A 16,699-nucleotide genomic window follows, 5' to 3' on the forward strand; every position below is an offset into this window, starting at 1 on the left:
AGTCGGGGGAGTGAATGACCAAAATATCCGCACCAGTAATCCGGGCTCACAGACCAACGTGCGGGGGAGCGCCAGCGGGAAGGGCGCGTGCCGTGTAGTCCCGAGAGGTCACCCGGGTGTCTGCGAAGGGCTTGTACCTGTTTGCATTCCCGGCCCGCAGTGGGGTTAGCAGGTCCGGACGTTTGCCTGTGGGGCAGGACAGAGACCGGCACCCACTGTGGTTTCACTCTGCTCTTCTCATTGTGTGGACGTGTTACAGATTGTCGTGGCTGTTCAGGTCTTTGCCCATTTCACTATAGAATTTTTCATCCTTTGCCCCGCTTTTTTTTTTTGAGAGCGAGAGAGCGAGCGAGTGCGCGCACAGGAGCGGGGGAGGGGGGCCCTTACTAAGCCCTCCTCTTCCACTCACTCCCGAGTGTTGTGTTTCTCCAGGACCGAGAAGGCTGCTACAGGGACCGGTCCCACCGCTGGGAGTCAGACCCCAGTCCTCATGCTCCCAGGGTGGGACCAAGCACCCTCTGCCCGGGCCAGCAGGGGGGCACCTTCCCCCCCCCCCCCCCCCCCCCCCCCGCTGCCCTCAGCTGAGGCTCCTCCCCTCCGCCTGGGATTCTCGGCGAATGTCACTCTTCCCAAGGCCTGACCCCACGCCCCCACTCAAGCTGAACAGGTCAGTGCGCCGTGCATGCCCTGCTTCTGCCCTGGCACAGCCTCCCCAGCTTGGACCACACCCCGCAGCACCCGGTCTCGGAGTGCTCCCAGAACCCGGTGCCGGCACAGATCCAGCCAGCCGGCTCACAAGGGAGCAGACGCACGTTGGCCTAGAGATAGAGGATCAGATAACTGATGTCACTTGTGCACTGGACACAATCGTTGGTGTCACTAATCCGTCATTACCAGGCGGGGTGCCTCGGAGGCCCTAACGGAGCTGCCCGGAAATGGCATTAATGCACATTTTCTGTCCTTGCAGAAGCAGGGCCGTGGCTCCAGCATACAAGGGCTGAAAAAAAAAAACTAGAATTCTAGGGGCGCCTGGGTGGCTCGGACGGCGTCCGACTCTTGACTTCAGCCCAGATCATGATCTCATGGTTCGTGGAGTTCGAGCCCCGCACTGGGGCCTGCTTGGGGTTCTCTCTCTCTCTGCCCCTCCCCACTTGCTATTTCTCTCCAAATCCATAAGAAAAAATTTTAAAAATTAAAATTCTAGGGGAACGGGTGAGTTTCTCTACAGTCTGGGTCTGGAGACGGGCTTTTAATCTAGGACTCAAAACAAATTACAACTTGGAGAAGATATTTGTGACTTACTGAGGCACGACATTGCTAATGTATCAATAACTCTTAGAAGTGGGGGGAGGGGCACCTGGGTGGCTCAGCTGGTTAAGCCTCAAGACTCTCGATTTTTGGATCAGGTCGTGATCTCAAGGTTCATGGGATTGAGCTCCTCGTCGGGCTCTGTGCTGACACTGTGGAGCCTGCTTGGGGTTCTCTCTCCTCTCCGTTAGGTCTTCATTTCAACCCCAAATTGCTTCACTACCAAGAACAAGAGCCTGTTGGGAAAGCTCTTCATTCTTCTAGTTCAAGAACGGAGATTGGGACACACACAGCTGGCATTAAGGTGTTCTTCTTGCCACTTAAATTTTTTTTAATGTTTATTTATTTTTGAGAGCAGAGGGAGGGGCAGAGAGAGGGAGACACAGAATCAGAACAGGCTCCAGGCTCCGAGCGGTCAGCGCAGAGCCCGACGCGGGGCTCGAACGCACGAACCGTGAGATCACGACTTGAGCCGAAGTCGGACGCCCAACCGACCGAGCCCCCCGGGCGCCCCTCTTCTTGCCGCTTTCAAGCTGCTTGCTCACCCCGCGACCCTGGTGTGCTCTTCCTTCCCTCGCCATCTGGACAGCCCGCGCCTTGCACTGCCGACCCGGCACCAAGCGCCACACGCCGCCGATGCAGAGTGGTGTGGTGATTTGAGACCGACTCGAACCCTCGGGGACGGTTTTCTGCCATGACCTGAACCACACAGACGTCTCAGCCCCTACTCTTGCAACGATGCGCGTGCTCTTTATTTGCAAAACAGACACAGGGCAAACCACTGTACTGCCTTCGCTCATGGCGGGGGGGACCCTGTGTCGAAAACCGGAGATGTGCCGTTGCCCAGATGCTCAGAGGCTAAGTTCAAGAACCTTCCAGGTGGATGGTGCTCAGCGAGGCCTCACAACTATTCTACACTTACACGTACACCTATGGCGTCCTCTGCACACGCGTGTGTTTCTACTGGGGCGTAAGGGTGGTGTGTGAGCGCGTCTAAGTACATCCAGAGCTAATGCTCTAGAATCAGATTTGCCCAAAGCCTTTTATTTTATGGGGGAAACTAAGGCCTGGAGACAGGACACAGTCAAAGCTGAGCGTGGGGAGCTGTGGTTGGAGCACAGGCTCCTGGAGTCCTGGGTCTACCATCCACTTGCGGGGACCTTGAGCGACTCCCCCGGGAGGCAGCTCTGTAGGTAGAAGAGGTATCCGGCCAGCTCAGGCCAGTACGTGACCCAGGAGGGGCGCCACGTGGCACAGCGGTCACGTGGCCGTCAAACAACCATATTAGCACGCCACTCTCACGCTTCCTGACGCTTCTATACGGGACTGTGGTTTCCGACGAAGCCAAAAAAATCCAAAACGAAGGAATAAATTTGCCAAGACTTAAAAATATGTATTTAAAAGAGAATATAAGCCTTCTTTGAAAGTAATTAAGATTGCTGGTTGGGTTGACTTTGTCTCTCCCAATGCAAGTCAGAAGAGCTGCGCGACACCCCCCCCCCCACCCCCAGTGAAGAAATGGCACCCGTTTATGACCCCAGACGTGTCCACAGAGGACAGAACCACACGGACGGGCCATGTTCAGAGCGGGAACTAGAAATACGCCAGTTCGTCGTGCCTGGCTTTGTGGGTCTGATAGCTGGACAAGGCCAAGGGTTTGTTTTCGTGCGGGAGACTCTGAAACACTCGAATGTGCACAAACTCATCATCATCGACTTGAACCTGGAGACGGACAGAGAGGAGAGAGGCCAGTGAGGGGCAGGCCGGAGGACCTCTGACCCCAAGTGCCCCTGCTGGACCAGCCTGCATGAGGAGGGCCCCGGATAGGGGCGGGGCCCTGCCCCCCCACCCCCCACCCCCCACCCCCCCCACCCCCGCCCACGGCTGACCCTCACCTTGATGAAGTAGTTCCTCCCTGCGACCACCTGGCTCCTGAACTCCACCGCCTTAAAGGTAGTGTACTTCTTATTCTCCTGCTCCTCTAGCTGGGGCTTCACCTAGGGGAGGGGACAGAACGGAGAACTTAGTGGCTTCCCTCCTCACACAGCCTAGTTCTCCTACGGAACGTTACAAACGGGATTCCTGTGCCTGCCCGTTCCAGATCTTCTCCAGCAAGAGCGTTCTTGAGAGCGGAGAGGGGCATTCTCTACACGGTCAGCTCTACCGATAGAGTGCAGAAAGCTCCTTAAATCTACCGGCTCCCGCGACAGTGCTGGAGCAAGTCATTGGCCCTTTGTGTTCTAGGCATGGGTGATTTTTAAATTTCCATCATGACAACTATGTATGAGTTGACGCCCCGTTTTCCTTTCCAGTTCACAGCCGAACAGTTTGACGAAGAGGCTGTATGTAATTATTCCCTCTTAAAATTCGAAATTTTAAACTAACTTCAGTCATAGATTTAAATTTCCCCTTCTAGTCTAGAGAGGTCATGAGTGTCTTTGCGGCTCCTCTCCGGAGGGCATTACAGCCTCCAAATGTGTCCCCAGACACCGAGGCGGCAGGCACAGGGCTTCGCAGGTAAAATGCACTTGACTTCATGTTTATTTTATTTTTAAATGTTTATTCATTTCTGAGAGAGAGAGAGAGAGAGAGCGTGAGTGGGGAAGGGGCGGGGGGAGGGGGCAGAGGCTCCAAAGCCGGCTCTGAGCTGACAGCAGCGAGTCCGATGCGGGGCTCAAGCTCTCCAACAGCGAGATCATGACCTGAGCTGAAGTCAGAAGTCACCCAGGTGCCCCTACTGCGTCTTAAGATGTAGAGCCTTTGGTGGGGCACCTGGGTGGCTCAGTCGGTTGAGCGTCCGACTTCAGCTCAGGTCATGGTCTCGAGGTCCGTGAATTCGAGCCCTGCATCGGGCTCTGTGCTGACAGCTCGGAGCCTGGAGCCTGCTTTGGATTCTGTAACTCCCTGGCTCTCGGTCCCTCTCCCCCTCATGCTCTGTCTCTTTCTCTCAAAAATAAATAAACGTTAAAAAAAAAAAAAAAGATGTGGAGCTTTTGGGCAGAAGTTGATCCTTATCTTATCTGTGCAACTCACGGTGCTCATTGCGCCAAGTGCCTTTCTCCAGGGTGGGGCTTACCTGTGTCTAAATACTTCCTGGAGCCCCCTTCTTTGTGCAAAACGCCACGCTAGGTCTGCAGGGAATGAACTCTGCTGACAGTTTACGAAACGGGGGGGGGGGGGGAGGGGTGGTTCTGGGGGGTGAGTGCCACCCCCACAACGGCCCAGGGCTTTGGGAGGGATTCACCTCTCTCTGTCTGCTTCAGGAGGGGCCGAAAGCCCCAGGCCGCTGGCAAAGAATGGAAAGAAAACCCAGGCGCCAGGTGGCAGAACAGGTAACGCGGCAGCCTCGACTGCCAGGCCCGGCCCCTCCCTACAGAGTGGGAGCTCATCGTCCCAGGACTGACCAGGAGAAAGACGGGCTGGGCTGCAGCCAAGGGGGCACAGAGGCCCAAGGCCCAAGCGCCCAGGGCTGGTGGCGCTGCTCACGGGGCGGGGGCCGGCGCAGAATGTCTTCTGACCCGGGGTCAGTCACAGACGCTCCCTTTGCGTGCCCCAGAGTGCTCCAGAAAGGAGGCAGCACCAGGTGCAGAGGTGGGGATTCTCCCCGCCCCTGTCCTCTTAGACACCTCCAGCAGACCGGCTGGCCGCCTCGGTGCCTGCCAGCAGCAACACCTCCGCCACAGGTCACTTTCACACCAAATTCAGGAGCAAATGACCTCACACCCGCTCCAACTCCCCTGACCAGAGAGGACCCTCCGGTCCCGGCGAGGAGGGGCTGCGGGGGCAGGGCCGGGAGCCGCGGCCCAGGCGGGGCTCGCGCAGCAGTCCCTGCGAATTCCTCATTTCACGGGTCTCGTGGGGCTGAGTCACCAGCCTGCACTGCGGTCGGGCGGTGGAGCCACCCGAGCGAGGCCCGGGGCGGCCGGGGGGCAGCGGGCTGGCGGCAGGGGAGGGGCGCCGCGCCGAAGGAGCCGTTCGGGTGCTTCCGCCCGCTCTGGCCCCGACCGGCACGCTCGGCCCACCCTCCCATCACCTGCCTGCGGCCGTAGAGGGGAAACCGAGGCGGGGGCCCCGGGGACCCCAGGTGCAGGCTCGCACCCGCAGGCCTCGCGGCCGGGAGCGCCTTCCGGAGCCCCACCCGCTCCCTCCTACCTGGTCGGCGATGGCCTGGGTCTCGGCCGTGGCGGGCTGCGTGGCGGAGGGCGCCCCGCACATCATCCTGACGGCGGGCGGAGGAGCTGCGGCCAGAGGGGAACCGCGGCCCGAGGCGCCCGCTCCGCTTAAAGCAGGCGACGGTCACGTGACGCTAGGGGCGGGACGGGGCGGGGCCTAGGGCCGGGGGCGGGGCCTAGGGCCGGGGGCAGAGGCGACGTGGGGCGGGCCCTAGGGGCGGGGCAGGGGGCGGGGCTGTGTGGGGTGGGGCGGGGCCTACGGCCGGGGACAGGAGCGGTGCTGGAGGGGCGGGGGGCAAGGGCGGGGCTCGGCCGGTCGCCTACCGGCCCCTAGGGCGCGCGTCTCGCGGGCGACATCCTGGGTCCCCCACTGCCCGCCATGTGGGTGTGGTGTCGTCCTTCTCTGGCCGGTCAGGTTGGGGTGGGGGCTATCCTGCAGGGAGCAGTTGGGGGCAGGTCCCACATGGGGTTGGGGTGGGCTCCGTAGGGGACTGTGTGGAGTCTGCCCTGTACAGGGCAGGACGCAGCGTTGGAGGGGGCGGGTGCGGGGAGCGGGTCACAGGCAGGTGGTTACCTGGACCTGAGATGACAGCTGCGGAAGGGCAGAGGGGAGAGAAGCTCGTACCCAGCCAGGACCTGCAGGAGCTGGGGACCGGGGCAGGAGGCTGCCGGGGCATCCCGGAGTCCAAGTTCAGACCCTGCCCGGCCTCAGGCCCCTGTGCAGTCAACTATCCTGCACCCCTCATCTGCAAGGCCTGGCCCAGCACCCCACTTGTGCCGGCCACTCTGGAGGTCACCAGCCTGTGACCCAGAGGCACAATGGAGCGCTCGTGTGTGTATGTGTGTGTGTGTGTGTGTGTGAGCAGAGGAGGCACAAAGCCATCCCAGGATGGGGAGGAGACAGCTGCCAGGGCTTCAGGCTGGGCGGGGGGTGTGGTCAGATCCAGGGCGTTAGGAAAGGGCTAGGCCGTGGCAGGATTTGGGTTCAGATTGGGCAGATTCAAGCACCCAGGGAAGGGAGGGGTCCCACACTCTATTTGGGGCAGGGGTGGGGGCCATACTAGGAGCTGACTGGACAGGATTGGTCTCTTAGAAAAGTCCAGGCCCTCCAGCCCTGTGGCCCAACCCTCAGTGGACACTGGCCTCTCCCATCACTGGGTGCTGACTGTGCAGGACCAGGCCCAGCCTTGCCTGCTTGTAGGCCCAACACAGAGCCCCAGCGGGAGTGGCTGGAAGCAGGTGTGTGGGGGAGACAAGCCTTTCTGACACCTGCCAGGGGCGGAACCTTGTTTGTAACTTCAGGAAAGGTGAAAGGTCAGGTGTGGTTGAACGGTAAGGGGAGAGGAAGGGGAGATCTGACAATTCATTCATAATTGCATGAATGTATGATGAGTCAGATTTGACTCCATAAAAATGGAAAACGGTTCTCCTTCCTTTTCCTATCCTGCAGCTCAGTGGGCTTTCCTCCTCTCCCTCCTCCCCTCCTCCCCCTCCTCCCCCTTCTCCCCTCCTATGCTGGATGGCATAGGACTAATTCCTGACAGCTCTGTCCCGTCTGTGGGAATAATACTCGTGACCAATCTCCAAGGGTGTTGAGTTTTATAAAGTTCTAAATGAGTTAATAAGTGTAAAATGTTTTGAGCCCCAGGGCGAGTTGATAGTGTTCTTACTATTACTGTCTGTAATTAGTACACTAGCTTAAATCTCTGCCATAATTAGCATAACTTTTTCTATCCAAAGGCCCTGGAAAATGCTGACATTTATCTCTCATTCCTTGATGCCCTGGGTGCCCTTCTTGCTGGAGCCAGAGAAAAAGACCAAATAGCAGGTCTCCTCACCCAGGGTCCTGGAGCCACTCCAGGGCCTTGGACATCACTTCAGCTTGAAATCTGTGAGGTCTCGCCTGTGAGGTTTCTGACTTTCCCAGCATAAGGAAGCCAAAGTGTTCTTTTCTCAGCGTCTCAGGGTTCCTTCTTCCTCAGCAAGACACAGCTCCTTTGCCTTCCTCTTGGTGTTCTCAGGCAGGTGATCCACACGCCTGTTTCTGGAGCTAATCGGTTGCTTGTGTTCCCTCATGCAAAAATTTGTCATCAGAATCCATTGCTAATTAAATTCTAGCCCAAGAAATCCTAAGAAAGAGAGAAAGAAAGAAAGAAGAAAGAAAGAAAAAAGAAAGAAAGAGAGAGAAAGAAGGAAGAAAGAAATCACAGAAAGAAAAGGAAAGATGTAGCATTTACTCAACTAAGCATTTACCAGCTACCAATTCATCTTTGCTAACAAGGGAAATAATAGCGAAGGTAAACCTAAAAACAGGTGCAGCACTGTCCTGCCTCCCATCACAGGCCTGGCCACCTGGGGACGCTACAAACTGAGTGGACTGTGGCTTTACTTCCAAGCTCCTTGAAGGGAGCCAGCCCCCAGCCCCTCCGGAGGGATGGAGGGAGCTGCAGGAAATTGAGACGCGTCAAGGGAGGGAACAGATATACAATCTTAGAAGGCCTGGCTGTAAGCTAATGCAGGCAGGGGGTTTCCTAAGTGGAGAAGCGTCAGCAGAATCAGAGGGAAGGCTGGGACCCAGGTGGGGGGTACGCCCAGTGCACCTGCCCTGGGCACGCGAGAGGCTCTCTCTCACTAACCGCCTGTGTCTCTAGTGGGATCCCCGGCAGGCAGACAGGCAGCACTGATCTGTTCCTCACCTTCATACCTGTCACACAGGAGGCAAGAAATAAATAACCGATTCTCATACACTTCTGTAAATTAAAAAAAAAAATAAAACCAGAGTTGGAGAACTCAATGCCAGGCATTAAGGAAAATTCCTGGATGGACAGAAAATTTATAAAAATCTCCATCCTAGAATTTAGAAGCAATGCAACGTCCAGCCGCCATCTATAGCAAGGGGCCGGGCAGGTGGGAGGAAGCGCTTCTAGAAAGGCATGGCCCCACTTCCCTGCTCTGGGCTCCACCGGCTGATTGCCGAAGTACCAGTCCCAGGCTTCTCTCTGGCAACCCCGGTTCCCGGCGGCTCAGTGGCGCCCGGGCGCTGTGGGATTGACGGATGTTCTCTGAGCCGTGAACAGTAGCCATCTCGGAGGGTGGGATACAAGCATTTAATAACTTAGTTCTCTGTGATTTTCTGTATTTTTCCAAAGTTTTATTTAAACAAATTTTGTTTTTAGAAAAAACGAATTGTTTTGTTCTGGAATACTGCATATTCTCGAGAAAGTACTAATGCCATGGGAAAAATGCTAGGTATGTTATTGAGAAGCAGTTTCAAAACTGTCAATAGAGTGTAGTTAATATAATCAGCAAGTTTAATTAATTAATTAATATGTAATTAACAAAAGTCTTATGCACAGAAAAGAATAAGCAGATGTGTGCAAAGCTGTTCCTTTAGATCATGAGACTATGTTTGGCTCCTTCCTCTAACCTTAATTTCCCTAATTTTCTATAATAAAAAATTGAGAGCATACACAGGAGGAAGATGCATTCGTATGAAACAGGGGTGAATGAGTTTGAGTCCGGAGAGAAGGTCTGTGGGCAGCAGGCGCGGGGCTCCGGTGAGGGCGGGGGGGGGGGTCTGGGAGGAAGGGGCTGGGCTGTGACAGTATGTAGAGCCAGTTTGCTGTCCAACTGGCCAGGCCCAGAGCAAAGTGAATCTTTGGGCCCCTCGTTCAGAAAATATGAAGAATTTGGGGTGCCTGGGTGGCTTAGTCAGTTAAGCATCTGACTTCAGCTCGGGTCATGATCTCACAGTTCGTGAGTTTGAGCCCTGCATGGGGCTCTGTGCTGACAGCTCAGAGCCTGGAGCCTGCTTTGGATTCTGTCTGTCTCTCTCTCTCTCTCTCAAAAATAAACACAAAAAAATATGAAGAATTTCAAGGTGGCAGCAACAGAGCCACACCAGCCCTCCTGAGGATGTGGGTCCCCTGGAGGGCACACACACGGATCACCTGTGCAGCAGTCCCAGCTAGGATGCGAGACTCTCACGGGCTGGGCACCACGGGCCAGCCTGGACGTATCCTTTGCCTTGTCTCTTCCAGGCTCTGGGCTGAAGGATAACTTGCGAGCCAATTTGCTCGCAAGTAACATGGCAAAAATCACGCCTCCCTAGGAGCATTGTTTTAAGGTTTACGAAGGGTGTGCATAAAGTCTTAGGCGCCTAGCAGCGGCCTTTAGATGGCAGCCACTATTATTTCTCTTATCTTCTTTGCCCCTTTCGTGGTGGGATGGCTAGCAGCTCCCTGAAAGTCACGTGCACCGGAAACTGGCAGTGTGATGTTAATTTGGAGATAGGGTCTTCCCAGATGTCATTAGTTAAGAGAGATTCCTAGTGGATCAGGGAGGGTGGGCCCTACACCCAATGACTGTCCTTGTAAGAAAACAAGAAGACACAGAGAGACAGACGGGAGGAAGAGCACGGGGAGAAACAGCTGCACAGGGGAGGGGCCACACGATGCGGAAGGCGGGGCTTGCAGCAGTGCAGCGACGAGCCACGCCAGGAGCCTGGGAGAGGCAGGAAGGGTCCTCCCCTGGAGTCTTCCAGGGGGCCATGGCCCTGCCGACCCCCGGATTTCAGACTTCCGGCCTCCAGCTTATGGCGCCTCGTTCTGGCGGCCCCCGGGGAACTGATACACCTTCCCTGCACGTCATCCACACGCGTCCTAGCACAGACGCACGGCCACGCTTCACAGATGTCGCACACACGCTCCAGGGCCTGTTTCCATCAAGTTGAGCTTGGAGTTGAAAGACAAGACTTAGGAAAACACACACGATCCACGAACACCGGTTTTTCTATGTTCTAGAAAACAAAACACAAGCGGGACAAGGATGAGAAGTGGGTCCACGTGATATTGTATGGCAATGTCATGGTCCTTATTATTTGTGGAACACACAAGCGCCCTTCTGTTGCTAATTTGTACCCAGTGAGGTGTTCACAGCTCTTCTGACACACTGTCACCACCTGACCCTGTGCTGGGTGTGGGCAGATAGACAGACGGGGCTCTGCCTCTGCGGGCGGACCTCATGCGGTACTGTGTATGGAAGTTGGAAAACATCTGTGCCCCGAACTCCCATCAGGCTTTCTTTTTTTTTTTCTTTTTCTAATATTTAAAACTTTTTACACGGAAATAATTTTAGGGTCCAAAGGCTGTGTAGTTTCTGTAAACTCCGCATGCAGTTTCCCTAAGTGTTAGCACTGTACCTAAGCAGAAATAGCAGTTACCAGAAGCAGGAAATGAGTGTTGGTTTACAGCAAACAAGCTGACCCACAGAGTTGACTCATTCACCATCGTCCCCATGAGGTTTATCTTTCTGATCCAAGTTCCTCCTACGTGGGGTGGGGGGGGCACTCAGCTCTTAGACCTTTGTCTTTCGGGACCTTGATACTTTTTCCTTTAAAAAATTTGTTTTAAATGTTGATTTATTTTGAGAGAGACAGAGCACGAGCGGGGGAGGGGCAGAGAGAGAGGGAGACACAGAATCCGAAGCAGGCGCCAGGTTCCGAGCTGTCAGCACAGAGCCCGATGAGGACTCAAAGTCACGAGCTGTGAGATCATGACCTGTGCAGAAGTCGGACGCTCGACTGAGCCACCCAGGCGCCCCAGGACCCTGATACTTTTAGAGTATAGATGACCTTTTTTGAGGACTGATCCTCATTGGGGCCTGGCGGACATTTCCTCATGATCAGGTTGAGGTTATGCATTTTGGGCAGGAATACCACTGTCGGTACAAGATAAACAAAACTTGAGAATCTCTAAAAGAAAGAAAGAGAGTTTTCTTTGAACCAGGGTTAGGACAGCTGTCCAGGAAACACGGTCTTCACAGGGAAGGAAGTGCTCTGGAGAATGAACAGTTTCTACCAGAATTATATGCTTTTTAAAAATGTTTATCCTGGGGCGCCTGGGTGGCGCAGTCGGTTAAGCGTCCGACTTCAGCCAGGTCACGATCTCGCGGTCCGTGAGTTCGAGCCCCGCGTCGGGCTCTGGGCTGATGGCTCAGAGCCTGGAGCCTGTTTCCGATTCTGTGTCTCCCTCTCTCTCTGCCCCTCCCCCGTTCATGCTCTCTCTCTCTCTGTCCCAAAAATAAATAAACGTTGAAAAAAAATTTTAAAAAAAAATAAAAATAAAAAAATAAAAATGTTTATCCTGAGAGAGCGAGAGCACCTGAGGGAGGGTAGGGCAGAGAGAGAGAGGGAGAGGGAGAGAGACACAGAGAGGGAGAGAGAGAATCCCAAGCAGGCTGTGCACTGTCAGCACAGAGCCTGATGTGGGGCTCGATCTCACAAACTGTGGGATCACGATCTGGGCCGAAAGCAAGAGTTGGAGGCTTAACCGATAGAGCCCCCCAGGTGCCCCCACATTTGTATCCTTTTTGACATCCTGTGAAAGCTCGGGAGATCGTAGAGCAGCGTGTAGGCAGGAGTCACGGGTTTTGTCGTAAAGGAACGTGGGGAGCAGGAAAGTTGATCAGTACGTCAAGGACGAGATGGTCTTCCTCTAGCGTAGTCATTCCCAGAGCAGGCGCCCGGTGCAGGGGCGGCGGGCTGAAAATCAGGCTCTGGGTCCAAACAGACTTTCCCTACAGTCGTGCTGACTGAGAAATCTAAACTGGTCCCCCCTCGTAAATCAGGCCCTTAGAGGGTTCCTCTCTCATCACCACCAAAGTGATGCTGTGCCCTTTCAGTGCCTCTTAGGGAAGGTACCTGGTATCTGTGTGTTTCATCGCTGGTGACGTTGACTTCCATCCTGAATAAAGTCACCACTTTCCTATTGTAACCGAGTACCTATGAGACCATGCAAATATCATGGTCCCTATCATACTTTGCCTCTAATTTTCGTATCCATTGCTGGTTCTTGCCTGCAATGCACAGCAAACTGAAAAGTTTCCTAAAGAGGGATAATTTTGCATTTAGGACAGAGCACATTTATTTTTTTGGTACACTGGTACACTGATGCAAACCTTTCATTAGGTGCCAGCATCTACTAGCTGTATATATGGTAAAGCCTATTTTAAAATTATACATTGGTGCACTTCATTGCATGATGTTGGTGAAATTTCGCCTCACAAATACACTGTGTGTTTATTAAGATTGTTCTTTTTGGGGTGCCTGGGTGGCTCAGTCGGTTGCGCATCTGGCTTCAGTTCAAGTCACGAGCTCATGGTTCATGGGTTCGAGCCCCGCGTCAGGCTCTGTGCTGACGGCTGAGACTCTGTCGGATTCTGTGTCTCCCTCTCTCTCTCTCTGCCCCTCCCCTGCTCGTGCTCTGTCTCCCTCTGTCTTTCAAAACTGAATGCTAAAAATTTTCTTTAAAAATTGTCCTTTTCTTCAGGTTTGGCTGTCTCCTGCCTTCTGTCTGGATAGCGCATGGGTGTGCGACTTCATTGACCAACCTTGTCTTGTTCATTGCGTCACTGTTTATCAATGGGACCTAAACAGCGGGTGGAAAAGCACATTCTGATTCTAAAGCCAGTTTCTAAAATATTTCCCAACTTTTTTCATGGAAATATCCAAAAATAGAGACAGTTGGAAAAATACAGCACCACACACCTGTACTCCTGACCCCTCCTTTGCCAATGTCAGCCTTTGTTAACATTTTTGCCACGTTTGTTTACGTACTGCGCATGCTTATTTATTTATTGAATTAACTTCCAGATATCGCGACACTTCACTATGGTTCATGGCCCAAATCCATCACACCACCTGTTTTTTTTTTTTTTTTTAAGTAAGATCTATGCCCAACGTGGGGCTCAAACTCACAACCCCAAGATCAAGAGTCGCACGCTCCACCGACTGAGCCAGCCAGGCACCGCACGTATCACCTGGTTTGGAAAATAAAGTTTTATTGGAACACAGCCATGCTCATCATTCACACGTTGCCTATGGCTGCTTTTGCACCACAGTAGCAGTGGTCTGGCCCATAATTCTGAAAATATTTACCATCTTACAACTGTGTAGAAAAGAGTTGACTTAAGTCTTGACTGCTTTCCTTAGAACCTCCTGCTCATATGGTTGGCTGCTGTCTGGGAACGTGGATGTCAAGAGGGTTCCTACCACCCTGTGATGAGAGTGCTTCACTGGGCCAAAACCATTTGTATCAACGATGGGCTCATTGACCTTAAAAATAAAACCATTATGTCACCAGCTAAAATGGGTTTATTCAGGAATAGCAGAGAATTACAATTGGGAACAAGCAAGCTACTAAAAACCCCACACGCTAGTCCAACAGAGGAGAGAAACTTTATTTCATGGGGAAGAAGGAGGAAATGGGAAGGGGCTGTTTTGAACAAAAGTCCATTGGAGGAAAGCCCGAGTTCATGGTGATGGTGATTTCTCATTAGCTGAATCGCACAGGTGGCCAATTCCTGGTGGGAGATATGCAAGTACATCTTCTCCTGTCGGGTCTGTAACTGACAGCTGTTCCTGCAATCGAAGTTGAGTGGTAGGGATCCCCCTTCTGGCTTCACGACTCCATTTGAGTGAGGTTTCCCTTTGCTAATTTTCACAGGCTGACGCTGAACACTTGCTCTCCCTCTGGGAGTCGCAATTTTGGTACAAGCCAGGCAGAGGGTTCCCATGTGATTAGCCCCTGGTAAAAACCTTGGGTGCTGATCTCTGACCAGCTCCCTGGTAGATGACATCTCCCGTGTGTGTCACAGCTCTTTGCTGGGGAATTAAGTGACTCCTGTGTGACCCCACTGAGAAAAGCTTCTGGAAGCTTCCTCCTTGACTCACTTCACAAGCCTTTTCCCTGTGCTGATTTTGCTTTATATCCTTTTGCCATAATAAGTCATAGCCATGAATCCTCCCAGCAAATCAGGGAATCTGGGGGTAGTCTCGGGGTCCCTGGACACATAGCCCTTTAAAGAAAAAAGCTGCTGATGGGGCGCCTGGGTGACTCAGTCGGTTAAGCGTCTGACTTCGGCTCAGGTCATGATCTCATGGTCTGTGGGTTTAAGCCCGGCATCAGGCTCTGTGCCGACACCTCAGAAACTGGAGCCTGCTTCGGATTCTGTGTCTCCCTCTCTCTCCGCACCTCCCCCACTCACGCTCTTTCTCTCTCTCAAAAATAAATAAACATTAAAAAAAAAAAAGAAAAAACCTGCTGAACCCCATTCTACATAAACCTGGAAAAAGAAACAATTATTCTGTACTATAATCTAACATCTAGTCTGTATGCACGCTGTCCCAATTGTTTCCCAAATGACCTTTTAACTTTTTCTTTGAACCAGGATCCAATCAAGATTTGTATGTTTCATCCCCCCATCCTTTATATATTCATTCGTTCGTTCCTTGTTTATGACATTAACTTTGTGAAGAGATCAGGGCAGCTGCCCGCAAACTGTCCCAGACCCGGGTTCCCGATTGTTTTCTCGTGCACTGTGGGTGGCCTTCCTCTGTGTCCTGAAAGCAGGGGTGCAGACCTAAAGGCTGGTCAAGGTTTAGGCTGCAAGTGATGCTGGTGTTAGCGAGCCCTCTTGCTCAACTGTAGTGGCCCACGGTTATTTCTTACTACACTCTCTTGAGACATTGACAATGACCAAACCATCGTTAACGCCTGACCAGAAAAGTCCTAATAGCAACAGAATGCTTGCAGAGGACCGCATGCAGCACGTCCCCTTCCCTGCCCACGACCAGGGGCTGAGCACATACCGAACCCCACCCGTGATTACGCACTCTCTGCCTGCTGTCTTGCACGTACCCCCTGAACCTCTCTCGAGAAAACTCTAGGTGTCCATCTTGCCAGCAGTGGAGAGGTGGGTTGGTGAAGCTCGAGCCTGCTGCGTCCCCTGGTTGCCAGCACCCAGAGTATATTTCTACCTTTCTCTTTTCCAAACCCTCCTCTCTTGAGTGCTTGGCTTCTCTTGCAAGATGTTTATCCACGTTTGTTCGACAACACTGTTGGCAAACCCGGCCCTGAGCTGTGTTTCCACTTGTGCAGGCTCCTCGATTCCTGGGAGGGAGCAGTTGACCGGGCAGCGCCAGGGCTCCCCTTCCTTCTCTGAGTTACTGGCTGTGATAGACCCCTCGGCAACACTGGTACACGGTGCCCCGGTGGTGCCAGACATTTGGGGTGCGGCTGACACCCCCCTCCCCGTGACATCTTTTTCCCTCCGTTGTTGCATTTTCGGATGACCTTCGCCTGCACCAACCGTTCATGGGGGGCTTCGCGGGGTCTGCCTCCAATTCGACCACTCCTATGCTTGCTCTCTGGTATCCTTCGCCCCCTGGCGGGTTGTCGCATCCACACGACTCCTGAAACAGAATGCTACGGGCACCAGTGACAGTCACAACAAAGTTTATTACAATGAGAGGCAAGGCCGACCGATCGGGACCAACACGCTTGATAAGAGTGCGGCCCCGAACAGCCGGGGTACAGAGTTTTTATAACCGATCACATCGTTTTATCATCACCCGGGAACAGAACAAAGAAAGTTTCCAGATGAGTCAGAAACAGTTGCCTAATGAGGTGTTTATTTTAGACTTTCTGCCTCTAAGTTGCAACCAGTGGGTCTCCTTGACGCTGCCTCCGCTGCCTCCGCTGCTCTTTTCTTTGAACTTTTGTTTCCTTAATTGGTGAGGCCTAATTTACAAGAGTATGAAGCTAGGTTACAAGAGCAAAGCAAGGCTGTTATCGCTTAACCTTCAGTGTCAACACAACGCTGTTATTTTTCAAGCTAAGCGTTAGCCCTACTCTACCATTTAACCCTTACAGGGTGAACTACAGCCCCCCCAAAGACTGGCACACGCTTAGCGACCTCTTCCTCTTTTTTTTTTTTAAGTTATTTATTTATTTAAAGAGGGAGACAGAGCCCACGCGCGCGCAAGCAGGGGAGGGGCAGAGAGAGAGAGAGAGAGAGAGAGAGAGAGAGAGAGAGAAAGGCAGAGAACTGCAAGCCAACTCCGCACTGCCAGCATGGCGCCCCACGCAGGGCTCGACCTCACCCACGGTGAGATCACGACCTGAGCCTAGATGAAGACTCCTGACGCTGACCCGACCGAGCCACCCAGGCGCCCCATAATGGTCTCTCTTCAACCCCGAGTGTCCAGGAGCAACGGCCACCCGCAGAACCAGCGAAGCGGCATCCCGGACCCGCCGCCAGGCGGCGGGAGCTCACGCTCCGAGAGAGGCCCGCGCGGCCGGGAGGCGTCACTCGCGCGCGCCGAGAGAGACGGGCGGGGCCGATGACGTCACGCGCACGCCCCAGAGAGGCCGGCGCGG

General features: G+C 53.7%; 1 protein-coding gene across 1 annotated transcript; it reads right to left on the minus strand.

The window, feature by feature from the left end:
• Window positions 1–2,676: 2,676 nt before the first annotated feature.
• CSTB (cystatin B) lies at window positions 2,677–5,569 on the minus strand. The gene is made up of 3 exons (XM_047099829.1): window positions 5,461–5,569; window positions 3,204–3,305; window positions 2,677–3,030 (listed from the first exon to the last, which is right to left on the minus strand). Exons 1-3 carry the CDS (start codon window positions 5,524–5,526, stop codon window positions 2,902–2,904), a joined length of 297 nt encoding a protein of 98 aa, XP_046955785.1. The 5' UTR covers window positions 5,527–5,569; the 3' UTR covers window positions 2,677–2,901.
• Window positions 5,570–16,699: the final 11,130 nt, after the last annotated feature.

This window comes from Lynx rufus, unplaced genomic scaffold (assembly GCF_022079265.1).
Source record: "Lynx rufus isolate CCGP_SWC_20201006 ecotype Redwood Valley unplaced genomic scaffold, mLynRuf1.p SCAF_5, whole genome shotgun sequence".
In the NCBI taxonomy this organism is placed as follows: domain Eukaryota; kingdom Metazoa; phylum Chordata; class Mammalia; order Carnivora; family Felidae; genus Lynx; species Lynx rufus.

Coding starts and splice junctions, on each gene's coding strand:
- CSTB (XM_047099829.1), bottom strand. CDS start 5,526: ATGATGTGCGGGGCGCCCTCCGCCACGCAGCCCGCCACGGCCGAGACC. Junction 3,306..5,460: donor CCCAGGCCATCGCCGACCAG/GTAGGAGGGAGC, acceptor CCCCTCCCCTAG/GTGAAGCCCCAGCTAGAGGA. Junction 3,031..3,203: donor GGAGGAACTACTTCATCAAG/GTGAGGGTCAGC, acceptor GTCCGTCTCCAG/GTTCAAGTCGATGATGATGA.